This window comes from Pocillopora verrucosa, chromosome 8 (genome assembly GCF_036669915.1).
Source record: "Pocillopora verrucosa isolate sample1 chromosome 8, ASM3666991v2, whole genome shotgun sequence".
NCBI classification, from domain to species: domain Eukaryota; kingdom Metazoa; phylum Cnidaria; class Anthozoa; order Scleractinia; family Pocilloporidae; genus Pocillopora; species Pocillopora verrucosa.
In genome coordinates this window covers 6,254,715-6,274,853 of record NC_089319.1, presented here as the reverse complement: position 1 = coordinate 6,274,853, position 20,139 = coordinate 6,254,715, and the positions used below count along the sequence as shown (strand labels likewise).

The following is a 20,139-nucleotide window of genomic DNA, read 5'->3' as shown; positions in this document are numbered from 1 at the left end:
CCTCCCTCCCTGGTGCACTTATTTACGTGAGCGTTGACTCTCCATTATATCAGGACAAGTCATTTTACCTGTTTTGCAGCAGCCCTTTTTCGATTTTTTTCTTTGTTATGGCTACTGACCTCTTTAACAGTTATAATTTGGTAACTATTAGAGACCACTCATTAATTATATATCGCCTGTAAGGGGGGGGAGTGAGGGGGGGGAGGTTGAAGGAGATTTTGGGGTATCACATGGTCGCCAAAAAAGGAGGACTATAGAAAATTGACTACTAATGAGGGGAGGGTGGAAAACTTTGGTTGAGTCAAAATAAAATTAATTTGATCCCTCACCCCTCCCCCCGTAAAGCTCTGTATTATTCTGACGATACTTCTAATTGGCAGCCAATTTTCTGTAGTCCCCTCTTTATACTCTATTGGCGACGACAGATCCCCCCTCCATTCTCCCTGAAAATCTTGTGACCCTCTAAATCCTGCAACCACTCCCCCCCCCCCCCCCCGAGAATACTGACTGGTCTCAAAGTAAAGCTTTTATTGACCGGGGGGATTTTCCATCTAATTTCTGGCAGACGATACAACAAACTGTTCGAAGGTTTATTTTTATTTCAGAAAATCATGATTGTTAATGTTAAAACTTAAGTAATAAGTGAAACATTCCAAAAGCATTCCAATATTCCGTCGTAGCACTTAATTCACTTCTGAACACTTACAAGGTCGCAACGAATAAAAGTACGGTACGTATTCAATAATTTTTAACTTCATCAACTATTAGCAGCAAAACAATCCAAAAATAATTTCCAATTATTTATGCCTGCCAAGTACTAAATATGAAAGCTGGAAATTGGCCACTCGTTTTCGAAGTCCCATTGGCACTCTCCACTGACTTCATGAAATTGACCAGCACTCCTCTCGATTCAAAAGACTTTACCCCCTCTCCTCCATACCATGATGGAGGACCCTTGATAAGCGACACAAGCCTATAGCTTTTATGAGCCTCCAAACGAATTGGCGGATCAAACATTATATCGAAGCTATAATAATTATTAGTCTCTTCCTTTATGGAAGAGTATGTTCCTGATTCCTTTCGGAGGCAAGTAATATTGTGGGCTGTAACTTTAACTTCGGTAGAAACAGTATACTTGCCGCTGTCTGAGCCAAAATACTGAACACCATGTAGAAAGATTGGCTGGTTGATTGTAAATTCAATACTGTCGGCTCTATCTGAGTATGACCAAATTCCTTTTGCTGGCGAATTGAACTTTAGAAATCGATTACATCGGAATAAAACGCTCCTTGCGGTATCCTTAAATAACAAAGGATATTTTAAAACGCCGCTGTAATGTTTCATCATGTTTCCAACCTCATGAAAAGTGAGAATATCAGAATCGAATACAACGGACATAAAATCCTTCTGTGATATCAGTGGAAATCGTATTGCCTTAACAATGTCCTCCCCAAGAATTCGTCTCTTCGTCTTTCCATCTGGAGTAAGTCCTTGCCTTTGGACTTCTGCCGTCGCCCAGCCATCGACTGCCTCGAACAATTTTAGTTCCGTTACGCTCAACTTCTCTCGCTTCACAACAGATTCAACAAAAGATCGCTCAACTTTAAAAAATTCATCTGACGTCAAAGCTTCTTCTGTCTGCTCTTTAATCACTTTCCAGCATCGATCTTCTAAGTCTTTATTTTCAAATTTCCGTGCGTGCGGCAGAATAAAAAACACATTAGATGCATTCAGGTTGTCGCGAAGATATTCTGTACATTTCTTGGCGAGCGAGGGTACTATGTACTTGTTCGCCAAGTACAACACTTGCATCACGTTATTTACGCTTAAATTCACTTTGTCGGTGTACAAGAAACGAAACAACTCCAACAGACTCTCGTACTCACAGTCAGTCAGTTCAATAGAGTCTTTAGTCTCCGCCATTTGACCATAGAACATGGCAAAGAACACGGGACTACTGATTGCGAGCACAAACTTGTGAGCTGGGATCACCTTCTTGCTTTCAATTTCACCAATCGACACAGGAACAACAAACTTCACATCGCTCAATATCTCGTTGTTGAAAATGAAGGCAGTTCTTTCGACGAGAGTTGGAAGTTCCGTCTGCCAATTATCGTCAGCTGCCATTGCTAGGTTTTGCTCTCAGTTCCTTTCACAAATCAAACTCTATTGAATACTATGAACCTTTGCCGTCAAAGGTATTGCTTGACGTAACACATTTGTTCCTCAAGTCAAGCGTGAGGGTTAATTCCTCGTTTCCAGGTTGTCCACGTCTCTGCTCATGAAGTTACGATAACCGAACGGTTTCATTTAACCTGATATATTACAAGGGTTTGAATAATATTGCCGGTTGATCAATCTGAAAATTCTATCGAAATAATAAATATAGCAGGTTTACTGACGTATTACGCATCTATCATCTTTTTGCATCCATAATCGGTCCTCAATGCTGAAGAGAGTTACTACATCACGGGCGAGGAGCGGGGGAAGAAAAAATGATCGAAATACAAATGGTCAGCGGGGAAACAACTTTAATATTCATATAAAGACATATCAGTTGTAGTTGTAGAAAACAATAGTGTTTGTAAAGCCAAAATGTTAGCATTATACTTTGCTAAATAAAATGTTAAGCAATTCTTCAAAAGTATTGATTGTACATATATCTTTTACTGCTGTAATAAACAATGGAGGCATCGGAAAAGGCATCACTGGCATTCGGAAAAGCACCAAGAAGAACCATATTTACGTTTTGTAACTTGCAGAAAACAATCGTGTTGTAAAGTCAAAATGTTACCAAGTTACACTTCGCTGCTTAAGAGGCTGTCTCTCTTATTTCCACCCGGTCAATTTTGCGTCAAAAATAATTTTGCCAGAAACTCTGTTAACAGAAAGACTTTACCTAGGAAAGAACTAAATTAGATTTGGTTTGATTCGAAATAATTTTCTGACTGCATTACGGGCCATAATTATTTCCCAGTCCGTAGGGACCGTCGCAACGTCTCGAAAATTGAAAAATAGGCATATTTTGTAACGTTGTAAAATATTTGATTCGCATAGTTAAGCCACAGAATTTATATCAGATTGCTTAAAAACCTTTCTAGTTTTCCATGAAAGTTAGAATTTGCCCTCTCAACATATCTGAAAAGGCGAATTTTAGCATATTCTGACCACTAGAAATCGCCATCGGCCGATAGCCGTAAATAACCTTGATTTAGACGCTAAGTTTTGAGATTTGGGACCTAGTTGACGATTCTATCCTACACAGCCGTTAAGTTTAGACCTTTATAGGCAAAAATATGCAAAAACCCCTGTACGTTTTCGATTTTTCAAAAGTTATGACCGTTTGAATCAGCACATGTACGAGCATTCGCGATTTTTTCGCCTACACCAAAATCGAACCACTGGAGCAGATTTCCTCATAAATACAGCTTACCCGCTTTGCAGCCCGGCTTCATGGCTCACTTCAGAATTTTTCTAATAACCAAATTGGCGAAATCCATGATAACTTCAACAAATAGCTAGGTATTGCCTTCGAAAAGTAGGCGGCATCCATCGTGATTCGTGGTATCAAAACAAATGCCGGAATTGGCCACATTTCGCGGTGAATCACCCACTTAACATCGCTGCAGAGCTGAATTTTTTCCAAAATCAGAATATAAACTCTCCATGTCTGGAAGCTGAGGGAGAAATGAAGGTTTTAGGCTTCTGAAGAGAAGAAATAATCGCTTTAATTTAGATCCAGTTCGATGTTATACTGTTCTCACAAAGGTCCGCACAAAAGAGAAGACCGCTGATAGCTTGTGCCGTACGTTGTGCCATATGGTTTTGTTTTGTATCCCAAAGCAATATTTGGGCAGAAAAATTTTGGATGAAAAGAATAAATGCTTTTACCTGGAGTTTGATATCATATAATTAATAAATCAATTTCAAATATCCTGAGCTTGCTTCTCTCGGTTCCGCGTCGATTGTGTCCACAGAACAGCAACCTGTCAATAGCCGGAGAAATCATGGGTTTATGTGAAATTTCAGATATTCCTCGCTTCCCAAACTAGTGAACTGGACTTTATGATAACTCCAGCAAATACCTCCAAAATTCAGTGGTCGGCATCTGTCGATACTCTTCTTTGACTCGTTGTTGCGAACTAAACTCGAAAACTAAAGCCATGTTTCGTGCTTAATGTCCCGTTGAAACTTTGGATTGCAGCTGCATTCTCTTCAAGAATCAGTCATAGAACTCCACTTTTAAGTCTATGTGTCGAAGTTTGGCGTTTTGGAATTTAAAGCTGAACGATTGCACAATCGCGCATAACAGAGGTCCGCATTAATCATTGCGGGTGAACCCGCTGACCCTTTATATTTTTTTGGAAGGCCTGCAAGTGTAGTAGGCATGCAAGTGCTTTTTCGAAACCAGAGAGGCTTCAGTCTGTAGCGAGTCTTCAGCGAGGTTGTTAAAGCTTTCATTGGACAGAGGATACGCATTGACGAAACACCCAGTGAAGGGAACAACAGCTGCAGTAAGAATAGTAGACGAATAAAAGAACACTCTCTGTATAAATAAGATTGAGCATTTTAGTAGCTTCCACAACTTCGAATGTGGAGATATCGGTCTGAGAGTTTGGAAATGTTATGGCATCGTTAAAGGGAAGTACATTCCATATGACGTAATTTATATCAAGCACCAAGGTCAAACGTCCCTTCAAACCATAGAATCTCAAGGGTTTTATGATCCTCCTGAAAAAAATTGTGGTCAAGCGTCGTTCAAAGGGCAGCAAGGAAACAGAGAGTACAACGCCATTGTTTGAATGCTCTGTGTTTGGATGTGTTGAAGTGTTCGAAACCTTTTCGCAGCTGGAGCTGCACCTGGACGTTGGAAAGCATACAGTCAGCAGGTTAAAGCCAGTATGATGCAATCAAAAGGGACTGGGCCCTTAAGTTCTCGTCGATAGATACCGCTGGTATCGAGTGTTCGAGCTGTTCATTAGATTCTAGTACACCACTCACTTCTCCCGTGGATACTTCGCCCCACTCGTCTTTACGAACAGGATGGGCCGTAAGCAAACCAAGGGGCAGCGTTAGATTTTCAGAGAAGGTAAAAGAATACCTAACGGCACGTTTTACACTTGGCGAAAGAACTGGGCGAAAGGCCGACCCCGCCCAAGTTGCAGTGGACATGCGAAATGCGAAAAATGAATCAAATGCACGTTTGTTCACTAGAGAACAGTGGCTGACAAAGAGCCAAGTTCAGAGCTTTTTCTCCTGGCTAGCAGCAATGCGGCAAAAAGATCAGGGTGTGATCGGGACATCACTAGATGAGGAGGAAGATATCCAATGCGTCCAGGAAAATTCCGAGAGATAAGATCTGGTAGACAAAGTTAACAAAGAGATCAAAGTCTCACATCCAATCTGCTACGATACGTTGACCTCTGTGAACGTTACCACAATAACACACTTCAGAAATTCAATGTGGTTTTGTTGAGAGCCATCTGTAGTCATTTTGAGATCCCTGTAAAATTGAGAGACAAAAAACAGATCCTCATAGACAAACTGCTGGACGTGATTAGTGATTGTCAGTGTGTTTCTCAGTAGACTTATGTAAACAATGTCTTATACGGTCGCTGAAAGTGTAGAATATGCTCTACAGATACAAACTACCTTTACTTCCGATATCAAGTTCTGACGGCGTTGTTAAAGTGTAATATATTATAATATCTAGTACTCAGTGAAATTTTTTGATAAAATCGATTGAAAATTTACCAAAAGCAACACTTATAACATCTGTTCATACGGAGCATGTGTCAAGTTTTTAACACGTTGGTAGCCGATTTCTCCGGCTATTGACAGGTTGCTGTTCTGTGGACACAATCGACGCGGAACCGAGAGAAGCAAGCTCAGGATATTTGAAATTGATTTATTAATTATATGATATCAAACTCCAGGTAAAAGCATTTATTCTTTTCATTCAAAATTTTTCTGCCCAAATATTGCTTTGGGATACAAAACAAAACCATATGGCACAACGTACGGCACAAGCTATCAGCGGTCTTCTCTTTTGTGCGGACCTTTGTGAGAACAGTATAACATCGAACTGGATCTAAATTAAAGCGATTATTTCTTCTCTTCAGAAGCCTAAAACCTTCATTTCTCCCTCAGCTTCCAGACATGGAGAGTTTATATTCTGATTTTGGAAAAAATTCAGCTCTGCAGCGATGTTAAGTGGGTGATTCACCGCGAAATGTGGCCAATTCCGGCATTTGTTTTGATACCACGAATCACGATGGATGCCACCTACTTTTCGAAGGCAATACCTAGCTATTTGTTGAAGTTATCATGGATTTCACCAATTTGGTTATTAGAAAAATTCTGAAGTGAGCCATGAAGCCGGGCTGCAAAGCGGGTAAGCTGTATTTATGAGGAAATCTGCTCCAGTGGTTCGATTTTGGTGTAGGCGAAAAAATCGCGAATGCTCGTACATGTGCTGATTCAAACGGTCATAACTTTTGAAAAATCGAAAACGTACAGGGGTTTTTGCATATTTTTGCCTATAAAGGTCTAAACTTAACGGCTGTGTAGGATAGAATCGTCAACTAGGTCCCAAATCTCAAAACTTAGCGTCTAAATCAAGGTTATTTACGGCTATCGGCCGATGGCGATTTCTAGTGGTCAGAATATGCTAAAATTCGCCTTTTCAGATATGTTGAGAGGGCAAATTCTAACTTTCATGGAAAACTAGAAAGGTTTTTAAGCAATCTGATATAAATTCTGTGGCTTAACTATGCGAATCAAATATTTTACAACGTTACAAAATATGCCTATTTTTCAATTTTCGAGACGTTGCGACGGTCCCTACGGACTGGGAAATAATTATGGCCCGTAATGCAGTCAGAAAATTATTTCGAATCAAACCAAATCTAATTTAGTTCTTTCCTAGGTAAAGTCTTTCTGTTAACAGAGTTTCTGGCAAAATTATTTTTGACGCAAAATTGACCGGGTGGAAATAAGAGAGACAGCCTCTTAAAAAGTTGAGCAATTTTCCAAACGCTTTGACTGGAACGAAATTTTTGCTGCTATATTAGCGAACGGAGGCATCGGGAAAGGCATCAAGAAGAACGATATTTACGATATGTAACTTATTGTATGACGAAAAAAAAGTATCTTGCCTTGTTTGAGGCGTTAATCACAGTTGGCTTGCTTTTCACTTGAATTTTGCAATATCGACTTTCGATTCCGGAAAAATGAAAAGCTAAGCAACTCTACAAAAATTTTGTTCGCGATTTTTATATTTTTAGAGTCATTAAAGAGTTTGTATCCACAGCCTAAGATAAGAAATTTAATATTTCCATCAGCTGTAGTTCTTTCAGTGTTTATTATGTAAATTCAATCGCCCCATTTCACGTGGAAAAAGGCAAGTAAGAAAACACTGAGCTTCGAGAAACAGCCAAGTTAAGGCTAATGTGTTAACCATGCTTAAATATTTATAATCAAGGCCACTCGTTTAGGAGACCTTTGTTTAGGAACCGAACGGCAGGTGAAATTTTAACAAGTTTAATGATGCTTTTTACCACTGTACAAAATTCTACTAATACAATAACTACTAATAAAAACCACAACAATATTAATAACTAACAATAACTATGTAATATTCATTATATCTTAATTACCATATAAAAGTACAATAGGGAAAGGAAAGCAATATGGGGGAAACTGAATTCCCATATAAAAACTGCTCTCCAAGGCTAATATAAATAACTATACGTTGTATAAGAAAGAAGCTAGAGAAACAACTAAACAATGAACATAAAGTAAAATCTGAATAAATCTCATTTCCAGATAACAAAACAAAACTGTGTACAGGGATAATTCAGTAATCGAGATCTGAAGGAATTCAAACTGGAAGCTGACATGGCAAAGTTAGGTAAAGAGTTCCAATAAGTTAAATAAGAAATGTTGTGTAGGCGTCTCAGCGAAAGGTATATCCAGACGACTTGCATGGAAAAACTGGCCTCAGCTATCGCAACTAATTTTTTAAAATAGTGTTTAGAACTAAACTGGTGAGCAGCACTCTGCGAACAGTAGTTGTAAAACGGCTTTATTCTCCGACACGTTTCGTCTAACTGTCGTAAACTTTTTCGAAGAGTTTTACAAGTAACACTAAACGCCTGTATTTATAAGCCGTAATTAGCGGCTATACGGGGGTCAATGACCATAAGGGCTTGGCCTGATCTACCAACAGGAACAGGAGAAGTTGCGAAAAATTTAAACATTTTTTGGGGGCAAGGTGGGAGAATTATTTGGGGGCCACGGTTTTGATTTTCTTTTTTCGCCACGCACGTTACGCTGTAAGTTACAAAACGTAAATAGGATTCTTCTTGATGCCCTTCCGGATGCCACCGATACCCTTTTCAATGCCTCCATTGTTTATTACAGCAGTAAAAGATATTTGTGCAATCAACACTTTTGAAAAATTGCTTAACATTTTATTTAGCGAAGTTTCCTGTTGACATTTCGGCTTTACAACACCATTTTTCAATTGATATGTCTCTATATGAAATATTAACGTTGTTTCCCCGCTGACCACTTGTATTTCGATCATTTCTTCTTCCCCCGCTCGTCGCCCGTGATGTAATAACTCCCAATGCTGAATGGTAGAAGGGATTGATGGGGGGGAGGTCTAAGACTGGAGAAGAGGTACATAGAACCTTTCTCAATTCAAATCTTAGAATTATTGTACTTAAGGAAATGAAACAGTTCACGTAGTATCAATGTATCCATCTTGTGCGCGGGCGAGAATCAAAGAACCTACTTGGTGCCTTTTAAAAAATAAGGCCATTACAAAAATTTAAAACGAAAATTAACACGTAAAGTTCGTCGTAACAGTGGAACCTCGATTTAACAAAGTGCTAAGGGACTTGGAAAACTGGTTCGTTATATCGAGGGTTCGTCATATCGAAAACCTCGATTTAATGAATTTGCGGAAAAACAACAATGTTCGTTATATCGTGGGATGGTTAGTAGGTTTTTTTTTGTGGTGTCTGGCAGTTCAATAGAGTCTTTAGTCTCCATCATTATATTTGACCATAGAACATGGCAAAGAACACAGGACTACTGATTGCAAGAACAAACTTGAGAGCTGGAATCACTTTCAGCAGACGACACAGGAACAACAAATTTAACACCGCTCAGTAACTCATTGTTGAAAATAGAAGTGGTTCCATCTACAAATGTTAGAAGTTTCTTTTTCCAGATTTCTTCAATAGGTATCTCTTTGGTCTGATCTCAGTATCTTTGAGGGTCTTATCTCACAAAATGTGACAACAATTTGAGGCAACAGTTCAAAGACAATAATTTTTTTCTCTCTGATCAAAGAGAAAGAGAAAACTGCAAAGCCATGTTTAATGTAACGATCAATTGATATCCTTCAACAACTGAGTAACCGCCCCAAACAAATGGCAATTTGTATTCTGAAGATTTATTCTGTTTTTTTGTCTCTTCTTACAACTCAACAGTGTGTGACTCATCGAAAAAATTTAACACTGTCTTCAATGACCTTTCTTTCCTATCAGTTCATCGCTCTTATAACTTCAAAAGGCAAGCAATATTTCAGCACGGTTTTCTTTTGTGGCGAGATGGTTTATTAAAACCTTCACCATAGGCAGAAGCGCGGAGAACAAAACTTAAATCATCATTCATGTCTCATTTCAATAGAGACGTGATGTCACCAGAAAGTTGCATCAGCAATGAGTCAAATATGTCACACGCAGTTTCAATTCTCAGAATTTTGGTGCAAAAAAGTGCTGAGTCACGGAACGGTTCGGGTAACGTTAGAATTTCTACTTGGATGCTGAAAAAAAAAATTCCAGGAAGCTGTCCTCTGTTTTCATTGGTCCCATTAGAACTATCCCCCGAGCTACGAAATGTCAATTGTACTCCCTGGCACTCCACTGATGCTTGCCCACTTTCGATCGCGCCGGAAATAGAGCGTTAACGATGATAAATTTAAATTGTTTACACTTCTGTTTTTTACTGCGTAAAAGTTTTCACTTGTAAACTGCCTGTCGATGCGTGAGAAAACATCCAACCAAAGCCGCTGCATGCTGCAATGACGGGAAGCTGTTCCCCATGGAACGATGAATTTCTGTCGTTGCTGTCATTATATTGATTTTTTTCTGGACGGTAAGAGACAGAAAAGAAGGCATTGTAGAGGCTGTGCAAGCGTACGGAAATGTGAATGTAAATGTAAAAGGGTATAGCATCAGAATAGCATAAAATAAAAAACATGCCAGATATAATTCTATCTTGTATTTAGTATCAAAGAAGAAATCGTGAAGTGTTCCTAAATATGTAAAGGAAATCGCGAAGTAAAGGGTTCCGTTCTTGGTAAAACAGAAATGAGGTATGTTGCCATCCAAAGTCCTTCTCAGGCCACACTTTCTATACCTGCTTTGCCGTAAATAAACCACTCAGAAGATCCATTATGTCTGCGTCTCGGGTACTCCAAGGAGACACTTCTGTTGGAAACACAGAGGTAATCCTTTCATATTTATCTATGAATCTTGCAACAGATTAAATCCTCCTTTTTTATCGCCTATACTTTAACTCTAATTTGCGGAGAACTTTAATTTCTAAGTAAGTGCAGTCGTCTGCTTTTGTTAATGTATCATTTTATAACTTAAAAGAATATCTTTTATGTTCCTAAAAATACAGTTAAGACTATCGTTACCACAAAAACGCAACATCGTTAAGAGTTACAAGGTATCGATTATATGCATGGACTGAAAACACCACAATTATGTTTTTGTTGTAGCCACATTCTCCTGAACTAGTCAGTGTGTAGTTTCAAATTTCTGAAGAGATAGCCAAACAACCGACGGGGATTGAAATACTTGAGAAGGCTGGCCATAGAAATCCTGAGGTCCTTAAGGTGCCTGTGACACGAATTTTTTTTTTTTTTTTGCAAACCAATTTCGATAAAAGAAAAATTTCAAAAAACTTAAAACTCGCTTTTTTTCTGGCCCTAAAGTACCCTTATTTTGTCTGTAAAGTGTCCCATGGACTGGTAATGAATTAGCGGGTGATGAGGGAGAAAACTGTGACAACTCTCCGTTGACACTTACAAATCTCTTACATCTCTCGTAATTTTGTATCAGTCGGCGCTGAAATACTCTTGAAATACCTTCAGAAAGCTCTATCGAGAGTTTTTTAATACATCTTACTCAAATAGTAAAAAAGAAATGGAAGTTACGAATATGGTTAAGCCCTAATGACGAAGGGGAACCGCGTGCATCAAACGAAGATTTTGACGAAGACTGACTAAGACTGTTTCTCGAGTGCGGCGTTCAGGTCAAGAATAGAACAAAAAAAAACTCCCGTCACTGAATGTTTAGTTTGTTGCGTTTGTGTTTTGTTTTCAGTGGCGAAATCTATGCTATTGAATGGGCTGTGTTCGTTTCTGTTGACATAACATTTTATTCCTTCGCATTATCCTACCTTCTAGATTTCTCATTTCTCCACCATAGTTGCCGACGTATCTTCACAGTTTTCTACGTGACAACGATGAAACATGATCGTTTTGGCCGCACTCTGATTGGAGACACTTTTTGGCCGCCAAATCGTAGTTTCAATACGCAAAAAATGGTCAGATTGCTAACGGTTAGAATATTGGCCATTTTAAGACTAACAGTTAACCGCATAAAGACATACTGGAGATAGGAAAAATTTCTACAGTTAACTTATTAACGACAAACACTTAAAACATATCTCTCTTTACCACTATTGGCTGAGTTTTTTGGCCGTTTTACGGCCAAAGGTTGATCCCACTGAGACCCTCACATAGGCCTGAAAATAATGAGTAGTGACGGAGAATTGTGGGCTTAAACGTTCAGACTGTGATGTGAATAACAGGTGAGTGAGGAGAACATCACAGTGAAATGCCTGAAATGCGCCCGGTTTCATTGCCGCTCCCGTCTTACTCTTCATCAGTGTTTGCTAATTTTCAACCAGTACAAACCTCTTGTGATTTTTGGGTCCGAAATCTGACTAGATGTTGACAACACATCCTTCTGTTACTAATTAACCCCTTCACTCCCAAGATCTTAGTATCATTTTTCTTCCCCGTTAACGATACCAGTTTCTTTAAATTTCAGCTCGAACAGTCGCGTGTTAAATCAAACAGTTTTCGCAGGTGGATGTTCAATTCCTCATCACTGTTGGTCATTCTTGAGAGTGAAAGGGTTAAACGATCACTCTGTTTTTTCTTTTTCATCTGTTTTTGAGAGATTATCTCACGAACTACATGCAGTTTCTCTTCAGTTAATCATCAACACCAGTGGACATCCTATTGTCAATATTTGAAGATTTCTGGGCCAATACCTGCCTCATTTGGGATCGATTGACCTGTTTGGGAAAGGAGCCCGCAGAAAAAAAAAAAAAAAAGAGCCAATAAATGACCTCCTCCTTCCCTATTCCCCCCCCCCCCCCCATCCCCCTCTGCCCCTTTCCCTTGACTGGAATATCCTTTCATGACCCCTTGAATCATTAATGGAAATCATGTACCCGTCATGCTAGTCGTTAAAGGATAATTCAATATTCGATATAATGTTTTCATATACAAGTGTTGACGGATAACGCTGATCAGCGATCGCTATTGTCTCAATTTCTTTTGTCTCAATTGAAATCCTTTTTTCTAACTTGTCCTCGCTGAGTTTACGACAAATATGTTTTACGCATAATATTTGTAAGCCAGAGTTTGGAAGCTTACTTGTAAGTTTTTGTTGGAAATACCTTTCGAGCCCTAAATGATATGTTTTTTTTAACTTGAACTCTTACATTTACGAGTAAGCCAAAAGAAAGCATACAAAATATTACTTTCTACTGAATGAAACAACATTTAGATTCCAGAAACCTCTTCTGCGTTGTTGAAAATTATTATTCTTCATATACACTAAAGGGTTCTCGAACTTGCTCTTGAGGATCACATCGAAAAGGTTTTTGGTCAACTCTGACAGGTCTACTGGGTCATCTCACTTATAGTTCCATATCCGTCAGTGTTTGTCTAAGCATTCACATGTGTATACCTGCATGGTCATCTAAGAAGATTGGTCCAATTAATCCATTACTACTTGACCCAGTAGACTTTCACAGGGCTCTACGTTAATAGGAACGGTTCGGGTAACGTTTGAATTTCTATTTGGATACTGAAAACAAAATTCCAGGAAACTGTCCGCTGTTTTCATTGGTCCCATTAGAGCTTCCCCCACAATGACGAAACGTAAATTGCACTCCACGGCACTCCACTAATGTTTGCCCATTTTCGCCGCGCCATGACGAAGGGCCCTTGATGAACGACTTTACATTGTATTCTTTATTTGCCTTCAAAATAACAGGACGATCGAACAACACATCAAAGCCGTAATAAGCATGGGTATCGCTTTTTTCTGAAGTATAATTTCCCGTTTGACTCACAAGCGAATTGTTGTCCACAGGATCAACAATGTCTGTCTTAACTGTATACTCGCCGCCTTCAGAACCAAAATGTTCTACTCCGTGTAACTCGACAGGCTTGTTGACGGAGAGAAGAATACAGTCAAGGCTGATGCCACTGTAAAACCAGCCTTCGACGAACTCGTTAAACCTCTGACATCGTTGCTTGTAGGAAATACCTCTACGGGCTTGTACGAACGGTAATGGAATATTCAAAACATTGTTGTAGTGCTTTATCATGTTGCATAACTCTTCATGATTCAAGAGGTGAGAGTCCAATACGACAGATGCAAAATCTTTCTCTTCCATCAACGGAAAACGTATTCCTTTCAAAATATCTTCTCCAAGAACTCGTCTTTTTGTTTCTCCATCGGAAGTCACACCTTGCCTTTCACATTCTTTTGTGGCCCAGCGATCAACAGCTTTGAACAATTCCACTTCCGTCACATTCAACGCTTCTCTCTTCAAAACAGATTCGACAACAGATCGCTCAACTGAAACAAATTCGTCTGATGTCACAGCTTCTTCTGTCTGCCGCTTAATCACTTCCCAGCATCGATCTTCTAAGTCTTTATCTTCAAATTTCTGCGCATGCGGCAGAATACAAAACACATTTGATGCTTTCAGGTTGTTTCGGAGATATTCTGTGCATTTCTCGCCGAGCAAGGGTACCATGTATTTGTTCGCCAAGTACAGCACTTGCATCACATTACTTCCGCTTAAATTCACATTGTCGCTGTACATGAAACGAAACAACTCCAACAGACTCTCGTACTCACAGTCAGGCAGTTCAATAGAGTCTTTAGTCTCCGCCATTTGACCATAGAACATGGCAAAGAACACAGGACTATTGATTGCGAGCACAAACTTGTGAGCTGGGATCACTTTCTTACTTTCGCTTTCGTCAGTCGACATTGGAACGACAAATTTTACATCGCTCAGTAGCTCTTTGTTGAAGATGAAAGCGGTTTTCTCGGCAATAGTTGATAGTTTCGTCTGCCAATTTTCTTCTTCCGCCATCGTTTTTTTCCGCTCTCAAAAGTTTTCGCAGATGTCTTTTCTACAGCAAATTTTGATGAGTTCGCTTTGGTTTTACTTTAAGCAAAGATTTATGGGATCGAAACAGTTCTATTAGTGCTACCGCTGAATTGACGTGGTCACACAGGTCACGCAACTTAGTATTCACAGCGTAATCGTTTGTACCTCAAAGACCTCCATCCGATTTTTCTTATTCTTTGCGGTTCTCAACTACTTCTCGTGGTTAAATTATATCAAAAATTGAATCTGACAAACTATTGAAGAGGCAAAATCCGATCAAATTACCGTGGACGGTATGATGAGCCATCTTTTCGTCGTAATACTGAATGGAGGCGGGGCAACGGGGTCGTACACGGCAAAAACAATGTGTAAGACAAGAGGGGTAAGGAGACAAACTTGAGAGCAAAATCCAGTTGGATCATTGACGAACAACGTGCTAATCATCTTTAATACTGCAGCTGTCTTGAGAGAGTCTCAATGGGGAAAAGGCTTTATTGCTAACGGTTAGAGTATTGGCCATTTTACGACTAACAGTTAATCCAGAAATACACATAACGACACTTGGGAGATTTTACGGTTAACTTATATACGACTGACACTTAAAATTTGTTTCTTTTTACCATAAATGGCTAAATTCTTTGTTCATTTTACGGCTAACGGTTAACCCTATCGAGACCCTCACATAAGCCTGACAATACCGAGTAGTGACCAAGAAGTGTAGACTCTGACTGTGATGTAAATAACGAGGGGGGTAGGGTGAAATGACTGAAGTGCGCCCGGTTTCATTGCTGCTCCCGTCCATCTTACTCTCTATGTTTGCTAATTTTCAACCATTGCAAACCTCTTATGATTTTTGGGTTCGCAAACTGACTAGAAGTTGACAACACATCCTTCTGTTATTAATTAGCCTCTTCACTCCCAAGATCTCGATGTCCTTTTTTTCTTCCCCGTTAGTGATACCTTTCTTTAAATTTCGGCTCAAAGAGTCACGTGTTAAATCAAACATTTTTCGCTGGTGGATGTTCAATTCCTCATCACTTTTCGATCGGAAAATTTGTTGATGTTGTTAGGAGAAATTACTTGTTGGTCATTCTTAAGAGTGAAAAGGTTAAACGATCACTCTGTTTTTTTCTTTTTTTTTCTGTTTTTCAAAAATTGTCTCACGAAGCACATGCAGGTTCTATTCAGTTAATCATCAACACCAATAGATATCCTAGTGTCAAAATTTGAAGATTTTTGGGATTCTTGGAAGATTTTCCCTTATTTGGGATCGAGCTGTGTGAGAAAGGAGTCCGCAAAAAAACAAAAACAATAAATGACCTCCCCTCCCATTCTTCGCCCCTCTCCCTAGACTGGTTGAGGTCAGTCGGTTTTAGTCACGTGTAACTGTGTATGTGATTTTCTGTACGCAGTATCGTCAGGTAAACAATGAGCCTATAATAAAGTCATCATTTCTACATTGTGCAGTATTATGGGCTGTTATAGGCTCTTAATTTGCAACAAAACGATACTCTCTTCCGATACACATGATAATTACGTCCGTGTTTTTTAGGGGTCGTTTCCTACTCTCTATTAAAATTCTCTGAATTTTGTATTTCAGTTTATACTTTTTGTGGAGAATAAAGCATAAACCACCCGTGGTGTTACACGTCACGCAACGCTCTCTTTCCGGCCAACCGTTACGTGTTCTTTAGGCCCTCATATGAACAGCAGACTAAACTTGTTTTGGGATGTTTTCTGAATAACTTTACTACAAAATAATCAGTTATTGCAATTATGAATCACTGTGCACCAACGAAGCAAAAAGTGGGATGAGGTAGACGATTCTCATCTTCACTCTGCCACAAAACGATAGACAAATTTTCCATAACATGCCTTTGTTAAAATTAAAGGAATGAAGGAAAAAATTCTGCTAAACGATGTAGAAGGAGGTTCAAGTGATATTTCATAGTATGGTGGGGGTGGCTGGAAAACTTTGGTTGAGTCAAAATAAAATTCATTTGATCCCCCACCCCCCTCCCTCCGCAAAGCTCTGTATTATTCTGACGATACTTCTAATTGGCAGCCAATTCTCTATAGTCCCCTCTTTATACTATATTAGCGACAACAAATCCCCCCTCCATTCTCGCTGAAAATCTTCTGATCCCCAAAATCCTGCAACTAACCCCCCCCCCCGCCCCTCCCAAGGCTCTGTATTATTCTGATGATACCCCTTATTGGCATTCAATTCTCTATAGTCCCCTCTTTATACTCTATTGGCAACGACAGATCCCCCCTTCCATTCTCCCTAAAAATCTGGTGATCCTCTAAATCCTGCCATCACCTCCCCCACCCCCCGTAAAGCTCTGTATTATTCTGATGATACCCCTTATTGGCAGTCAATTCTCTATAGTCCCCTCTTTATACTTTATTAGCGAAGATCCTCCTCTCCATTCTCCTTGAAAATCTTGTGATCCCCAAAATCCTGCAACCAACCCTCCCCCCTTCCCACTCCAAAGGCTCTGTATTATTCTAATGATATCCCTTATTGGCAGTCAATTCTCTATAGTCCCCTCTTTATACTCTGTTAGCGACGACAGATCCCCCCCTCCATTCTCCCTGAAAATCTTGTGATCCCCTAAATCCTGCAACCACTCCCCTCCCCCCCTCCCCCCCCCCCCCAAAAGGCGAGAATACTGACTGGTCTCAAACTAAAGTTTTTATTTACCGGGGGGATTCTCCATCTAATTTCTGGCTGACGATACAACAAACTGTTCGAAGGTTTATTTTTATTCCAGAAAATCATTATTGTTTAATGTTACAACTTAAGTAATAGGTGAAACATTCCAAAAGCATTCCAATATTCCGTCGTAGCACTTAATTCACTTCTGAACACTTACAAGGTCGCAACGAATAAAAGTACGGTACGTATTCAATAATTTTTAACTTCATCAACTATTAACAGCAAAAACAATCCACAACTAATTTCCCGGAAATTGATTATTTATGCCTGACAAGTACTAGATATGAAAGCTGGAAATTGGCCACTCGTTTCCGAAGTCCCATTGGCACTCTCTACTGACTTCATGAAATTGACCAGCACTCCTTTCGATTCAAAAGACGTTACTCCCTCTTCTCCATGCCATGATAAAGGACCCTTGATAAGCGACACAAGCCTATATCTTTCATGAGCCTCCAATCGAATTGGCGGATCAAACATTACATCGAAGCCATAATAATTATTAGTCTCTTCCTTTATGGAAGAGTATGTTCCTGATTCCTTTCCTAGACAAGAATCGTGGGCTGAAACTTTAACTTTGGTTGAAACAGTATACTTGCCACCGTCTGAGCCAAAATACTGAACACCATGGAGCAAGATTGGCTTGTTTGTTGTGAATTCGATACTGTCAGCTCCACCCGAGTATGACCAAATTCCCCTTTTATGAGCTGGAGGAAAGAACTTTGGAAATCGATTAAATCGGAACAAAAGGCTCCTTGCGGTATCCTTAAATAACAAAGGGTATTTTAAAACGCCGCTGTAATGTTTCATCATGTTTCCAACCTCATGAAAAGTGAGAATATCAGAATCAAATACAACTGACATAAAATCCTTCATGAGTATCAATGGAAATCGTATTGCTTTAACAATGTCCTCCCCAAGAATTCGTCTCTTTGTCTTTCCATCAGGAGTAAATCCTTGCCTTTGGACTTCTGCTGTGGCCCAGCGATCGACTGCCTTAAACAATTCTAGTTCCGTTACGCTCAACTCCTCTCGCTTCACAACAGATTCAACAATAGATCGCTCAACTGAAATAAATCCATCTGAAGTCACAGCTTCTTCTGTCTGCTTTTCAATCACTTCCCAGCATCGATCTTCCAAATCTTTATCTTCATATTTCTGAGCGTGCGGCAGAATGAAAAACACATTTGATGCTTTCAGGTTGTCTCGAAGACATTCTACGCATTTCTCAGCGAGCGAAGACACCATGTATTTGTTCGCCAAGTACAGTACTTGCATCACATTACTTCCGCTTAAATTTACTTTGTCGGTGTACAAGAAACGAAACAACTCTAACAGACTCTCGTACTCACAGTCAGGCAGTTCAATCGAGTCTTCAGTCTCCGCCATTTGACCATAGAACATGGCAAAGAACACGGGACTACTGATTGCGAGCACAAACTTGTGAGCTGGGATCACCTTCTTACTTTCACTTTCACCAGTCGACACAGGAACAACAAACTTCACATCGCTCAATATCTCGTTGTTGAAAATGAACGCAGTTCTTTCGAGGAGAGTTGAAAGCTTCGTCTGCCAATTATCTTCACCTGCCATTGCCAGGTTTTGCTCTCAGTGCTATTCACAAATCAAACTCTATTGAATACTATGAACCTTTGCCGTCAATTGTAGTGGTTGACGTGACACATTTGTCCCCCGAGTCACGCAAGGCTGTCAACGTCTCTGCTCATGAAGTAACGATAACCGAACGGTTTCATTTAACCTGTGATGTTACAGGGTTTGAGTAATATTGCCGTTTGATCAATCTGAAAATTCTATCGAAATAATAAATATAGCAAGTTTACTGACGTATTACGCATCTATCATCTTTTTGCATCCATAATCGGTCCTCAATGCTGAAGAGAATTACTGCATCACGGGCGAGGAGCGGGGGAAGAAAAAATGATCGAAATACAAGTGGTCAGCGGGGAAACAACTTTAATATATCATATAGAGACATATCAGTTGTAGTTGCAGAAAACAATAGTGTTTGTAAAGCCAAAATGTTAACAATATACTTTGCTAAATAAAATGTTAAGCAATTCTTCCAAAGTGTTGATTGTACATATATCTTTTACTGCTGTAATAAACAATGGAGGCATCGGAAAAGGCATCAGTGGCATTCGGAAAAGCACCAAGAAGAATCATATTTACGTTTTGTAACTTGCAGAAAACAATCGTGTTGTAAAGTCAAAATGTTACCAAGTTATACTTCGCTACTTAAAAAGTTGAGCAATTTTCCAAACGCTTTGACTGGAACAATATTTTTGCTGCTATATTAACGAACGGAGGCATCGGGAAAGGCATCAAGAAGAATGATATTTACGATATGTAACTTATTGTATGACGAAAAATAAGTATCTTGCCTTGTTTGAGGCGTTAATCACAGTTGGCTTGCTTTTCACTTGAATTTTGCAATATCGACTTTCGATTCCGGAAAAATGAAAAGCTAAGCAACTCTACAAAAATTTTGTTCGCGATTTTTATATTTTTAGAGTCATTAAAAAGTTTGTATCCACAGCCTAAGATAAGAAATTTAATATTTCCATCAGCTGTACTTCTTTTAGTGTTTATAATGTAAATTCAATCGCCCCATTTCACGTGGAAAAAGGCAAGTAAGAAAACACTGAGCTTCGAGAAACAGCCAAGTTAAGGCTAATGTGTTAACCATGCTTAAATATTTATAATCAAGGCCACTCGTTTAGGAGACCTTTTTCCAAAAGATCCAGACGTTAAAATAATTCTGTTTTCCGTTCGAAGTGTTTTTTTTTCCTATTCAATTTAACAAATGCACTTGGTATGAAAACTTAACGTCCGAACCGAACGGCAGGTGAAAGTTTAACAAGTTTAATGATGCTTTTTACCACTGT

At 39.3% G+C, this 20,139-nt stretch overlaps 3 protein-coding genes across 3 annotated transcripts; all 3 read right to left on the bottom strand.

The window, feature by feature from the left end:
* Positions 1-581: 581 nt before the first annotated feature.
* LOC131769823 (BTB/POZ domain-containing protein 6-like) lies at positions 582-2,336 on the bottom strand. The gene has a single exon (XM_059085550.2). It carries the CDS (start codon positions 2,125-2,127, stop codon positions 802-804), a length of 1,326 nt encoding a protein of 441 aa, XP_058941533.2. The 5' UTR covers positions 2,128-2,336; the 3' UTR covers positions 582-801.
* Positions 2,337-12,583: 10,247 nt separating this feature from the next.
* Positions 12,584-14,546, bottom strand: LOC131769804 (BTB/POZ domain-containing protein 6-like). The gene has a single exon (XM_059085533.2). It carries the CDS (start codon positions 14,494-14,496, stop codon positions 13,180-13,182), a length of 1,317 nt encoding a protein of 438 aa, XP_058941516.2. The 5' UTR covers positions 14,497-14,546; the 3' UTR covers positions 12,584-13,179.
* A 2,721-nt stretch (positions 14,547-17,267) lies between these two features.
* LOC131769793 (BTB/POZ domain-containing protein 6-B-like) lies at positions 17,268-19,083 on the bottom strand. The gene has a single exon (XM_059085517.2). It carries the CDS (start codon positions 18,824-18,826, stop codon positions 17,498-17,500), a length of 1,329 nt encoding a protein of 442 aa, XP_058941500.2. The 5' UTR covers positions 18,827-19,083; the 3' UTR covers positions 17,268-17,497.
* Between the last annotated feature and the right edge of the window lie 1,056 nt (positions 19,084-20,139).

What these genes read in the sequence shown, in the direction of transcription:
- LOC131769823 (XM_059085550.2), bottom strand. Translation starts at nt 2,127, where the DNA reads ATGGCAGCTGACGATAATTGGCAGACGGAACTTCCAACTCTCGTCGAA.
- LOC131769804 (XM_059085533.2), bottom strand. Translation starts at nt 14,496, where the DNA reads ATGGCGGAAGAAGAAAATTGGCAGACGAAACTATCAACTATTGCCGAG.
- LOC131769793 (XM_059085517.2), bottom strand. Translation starts at nt 18,826, where the DNA reads ATGGCAGGTGAAGATAATTGGCAGACGAAGCTTTCAACTCTCCTCGAA.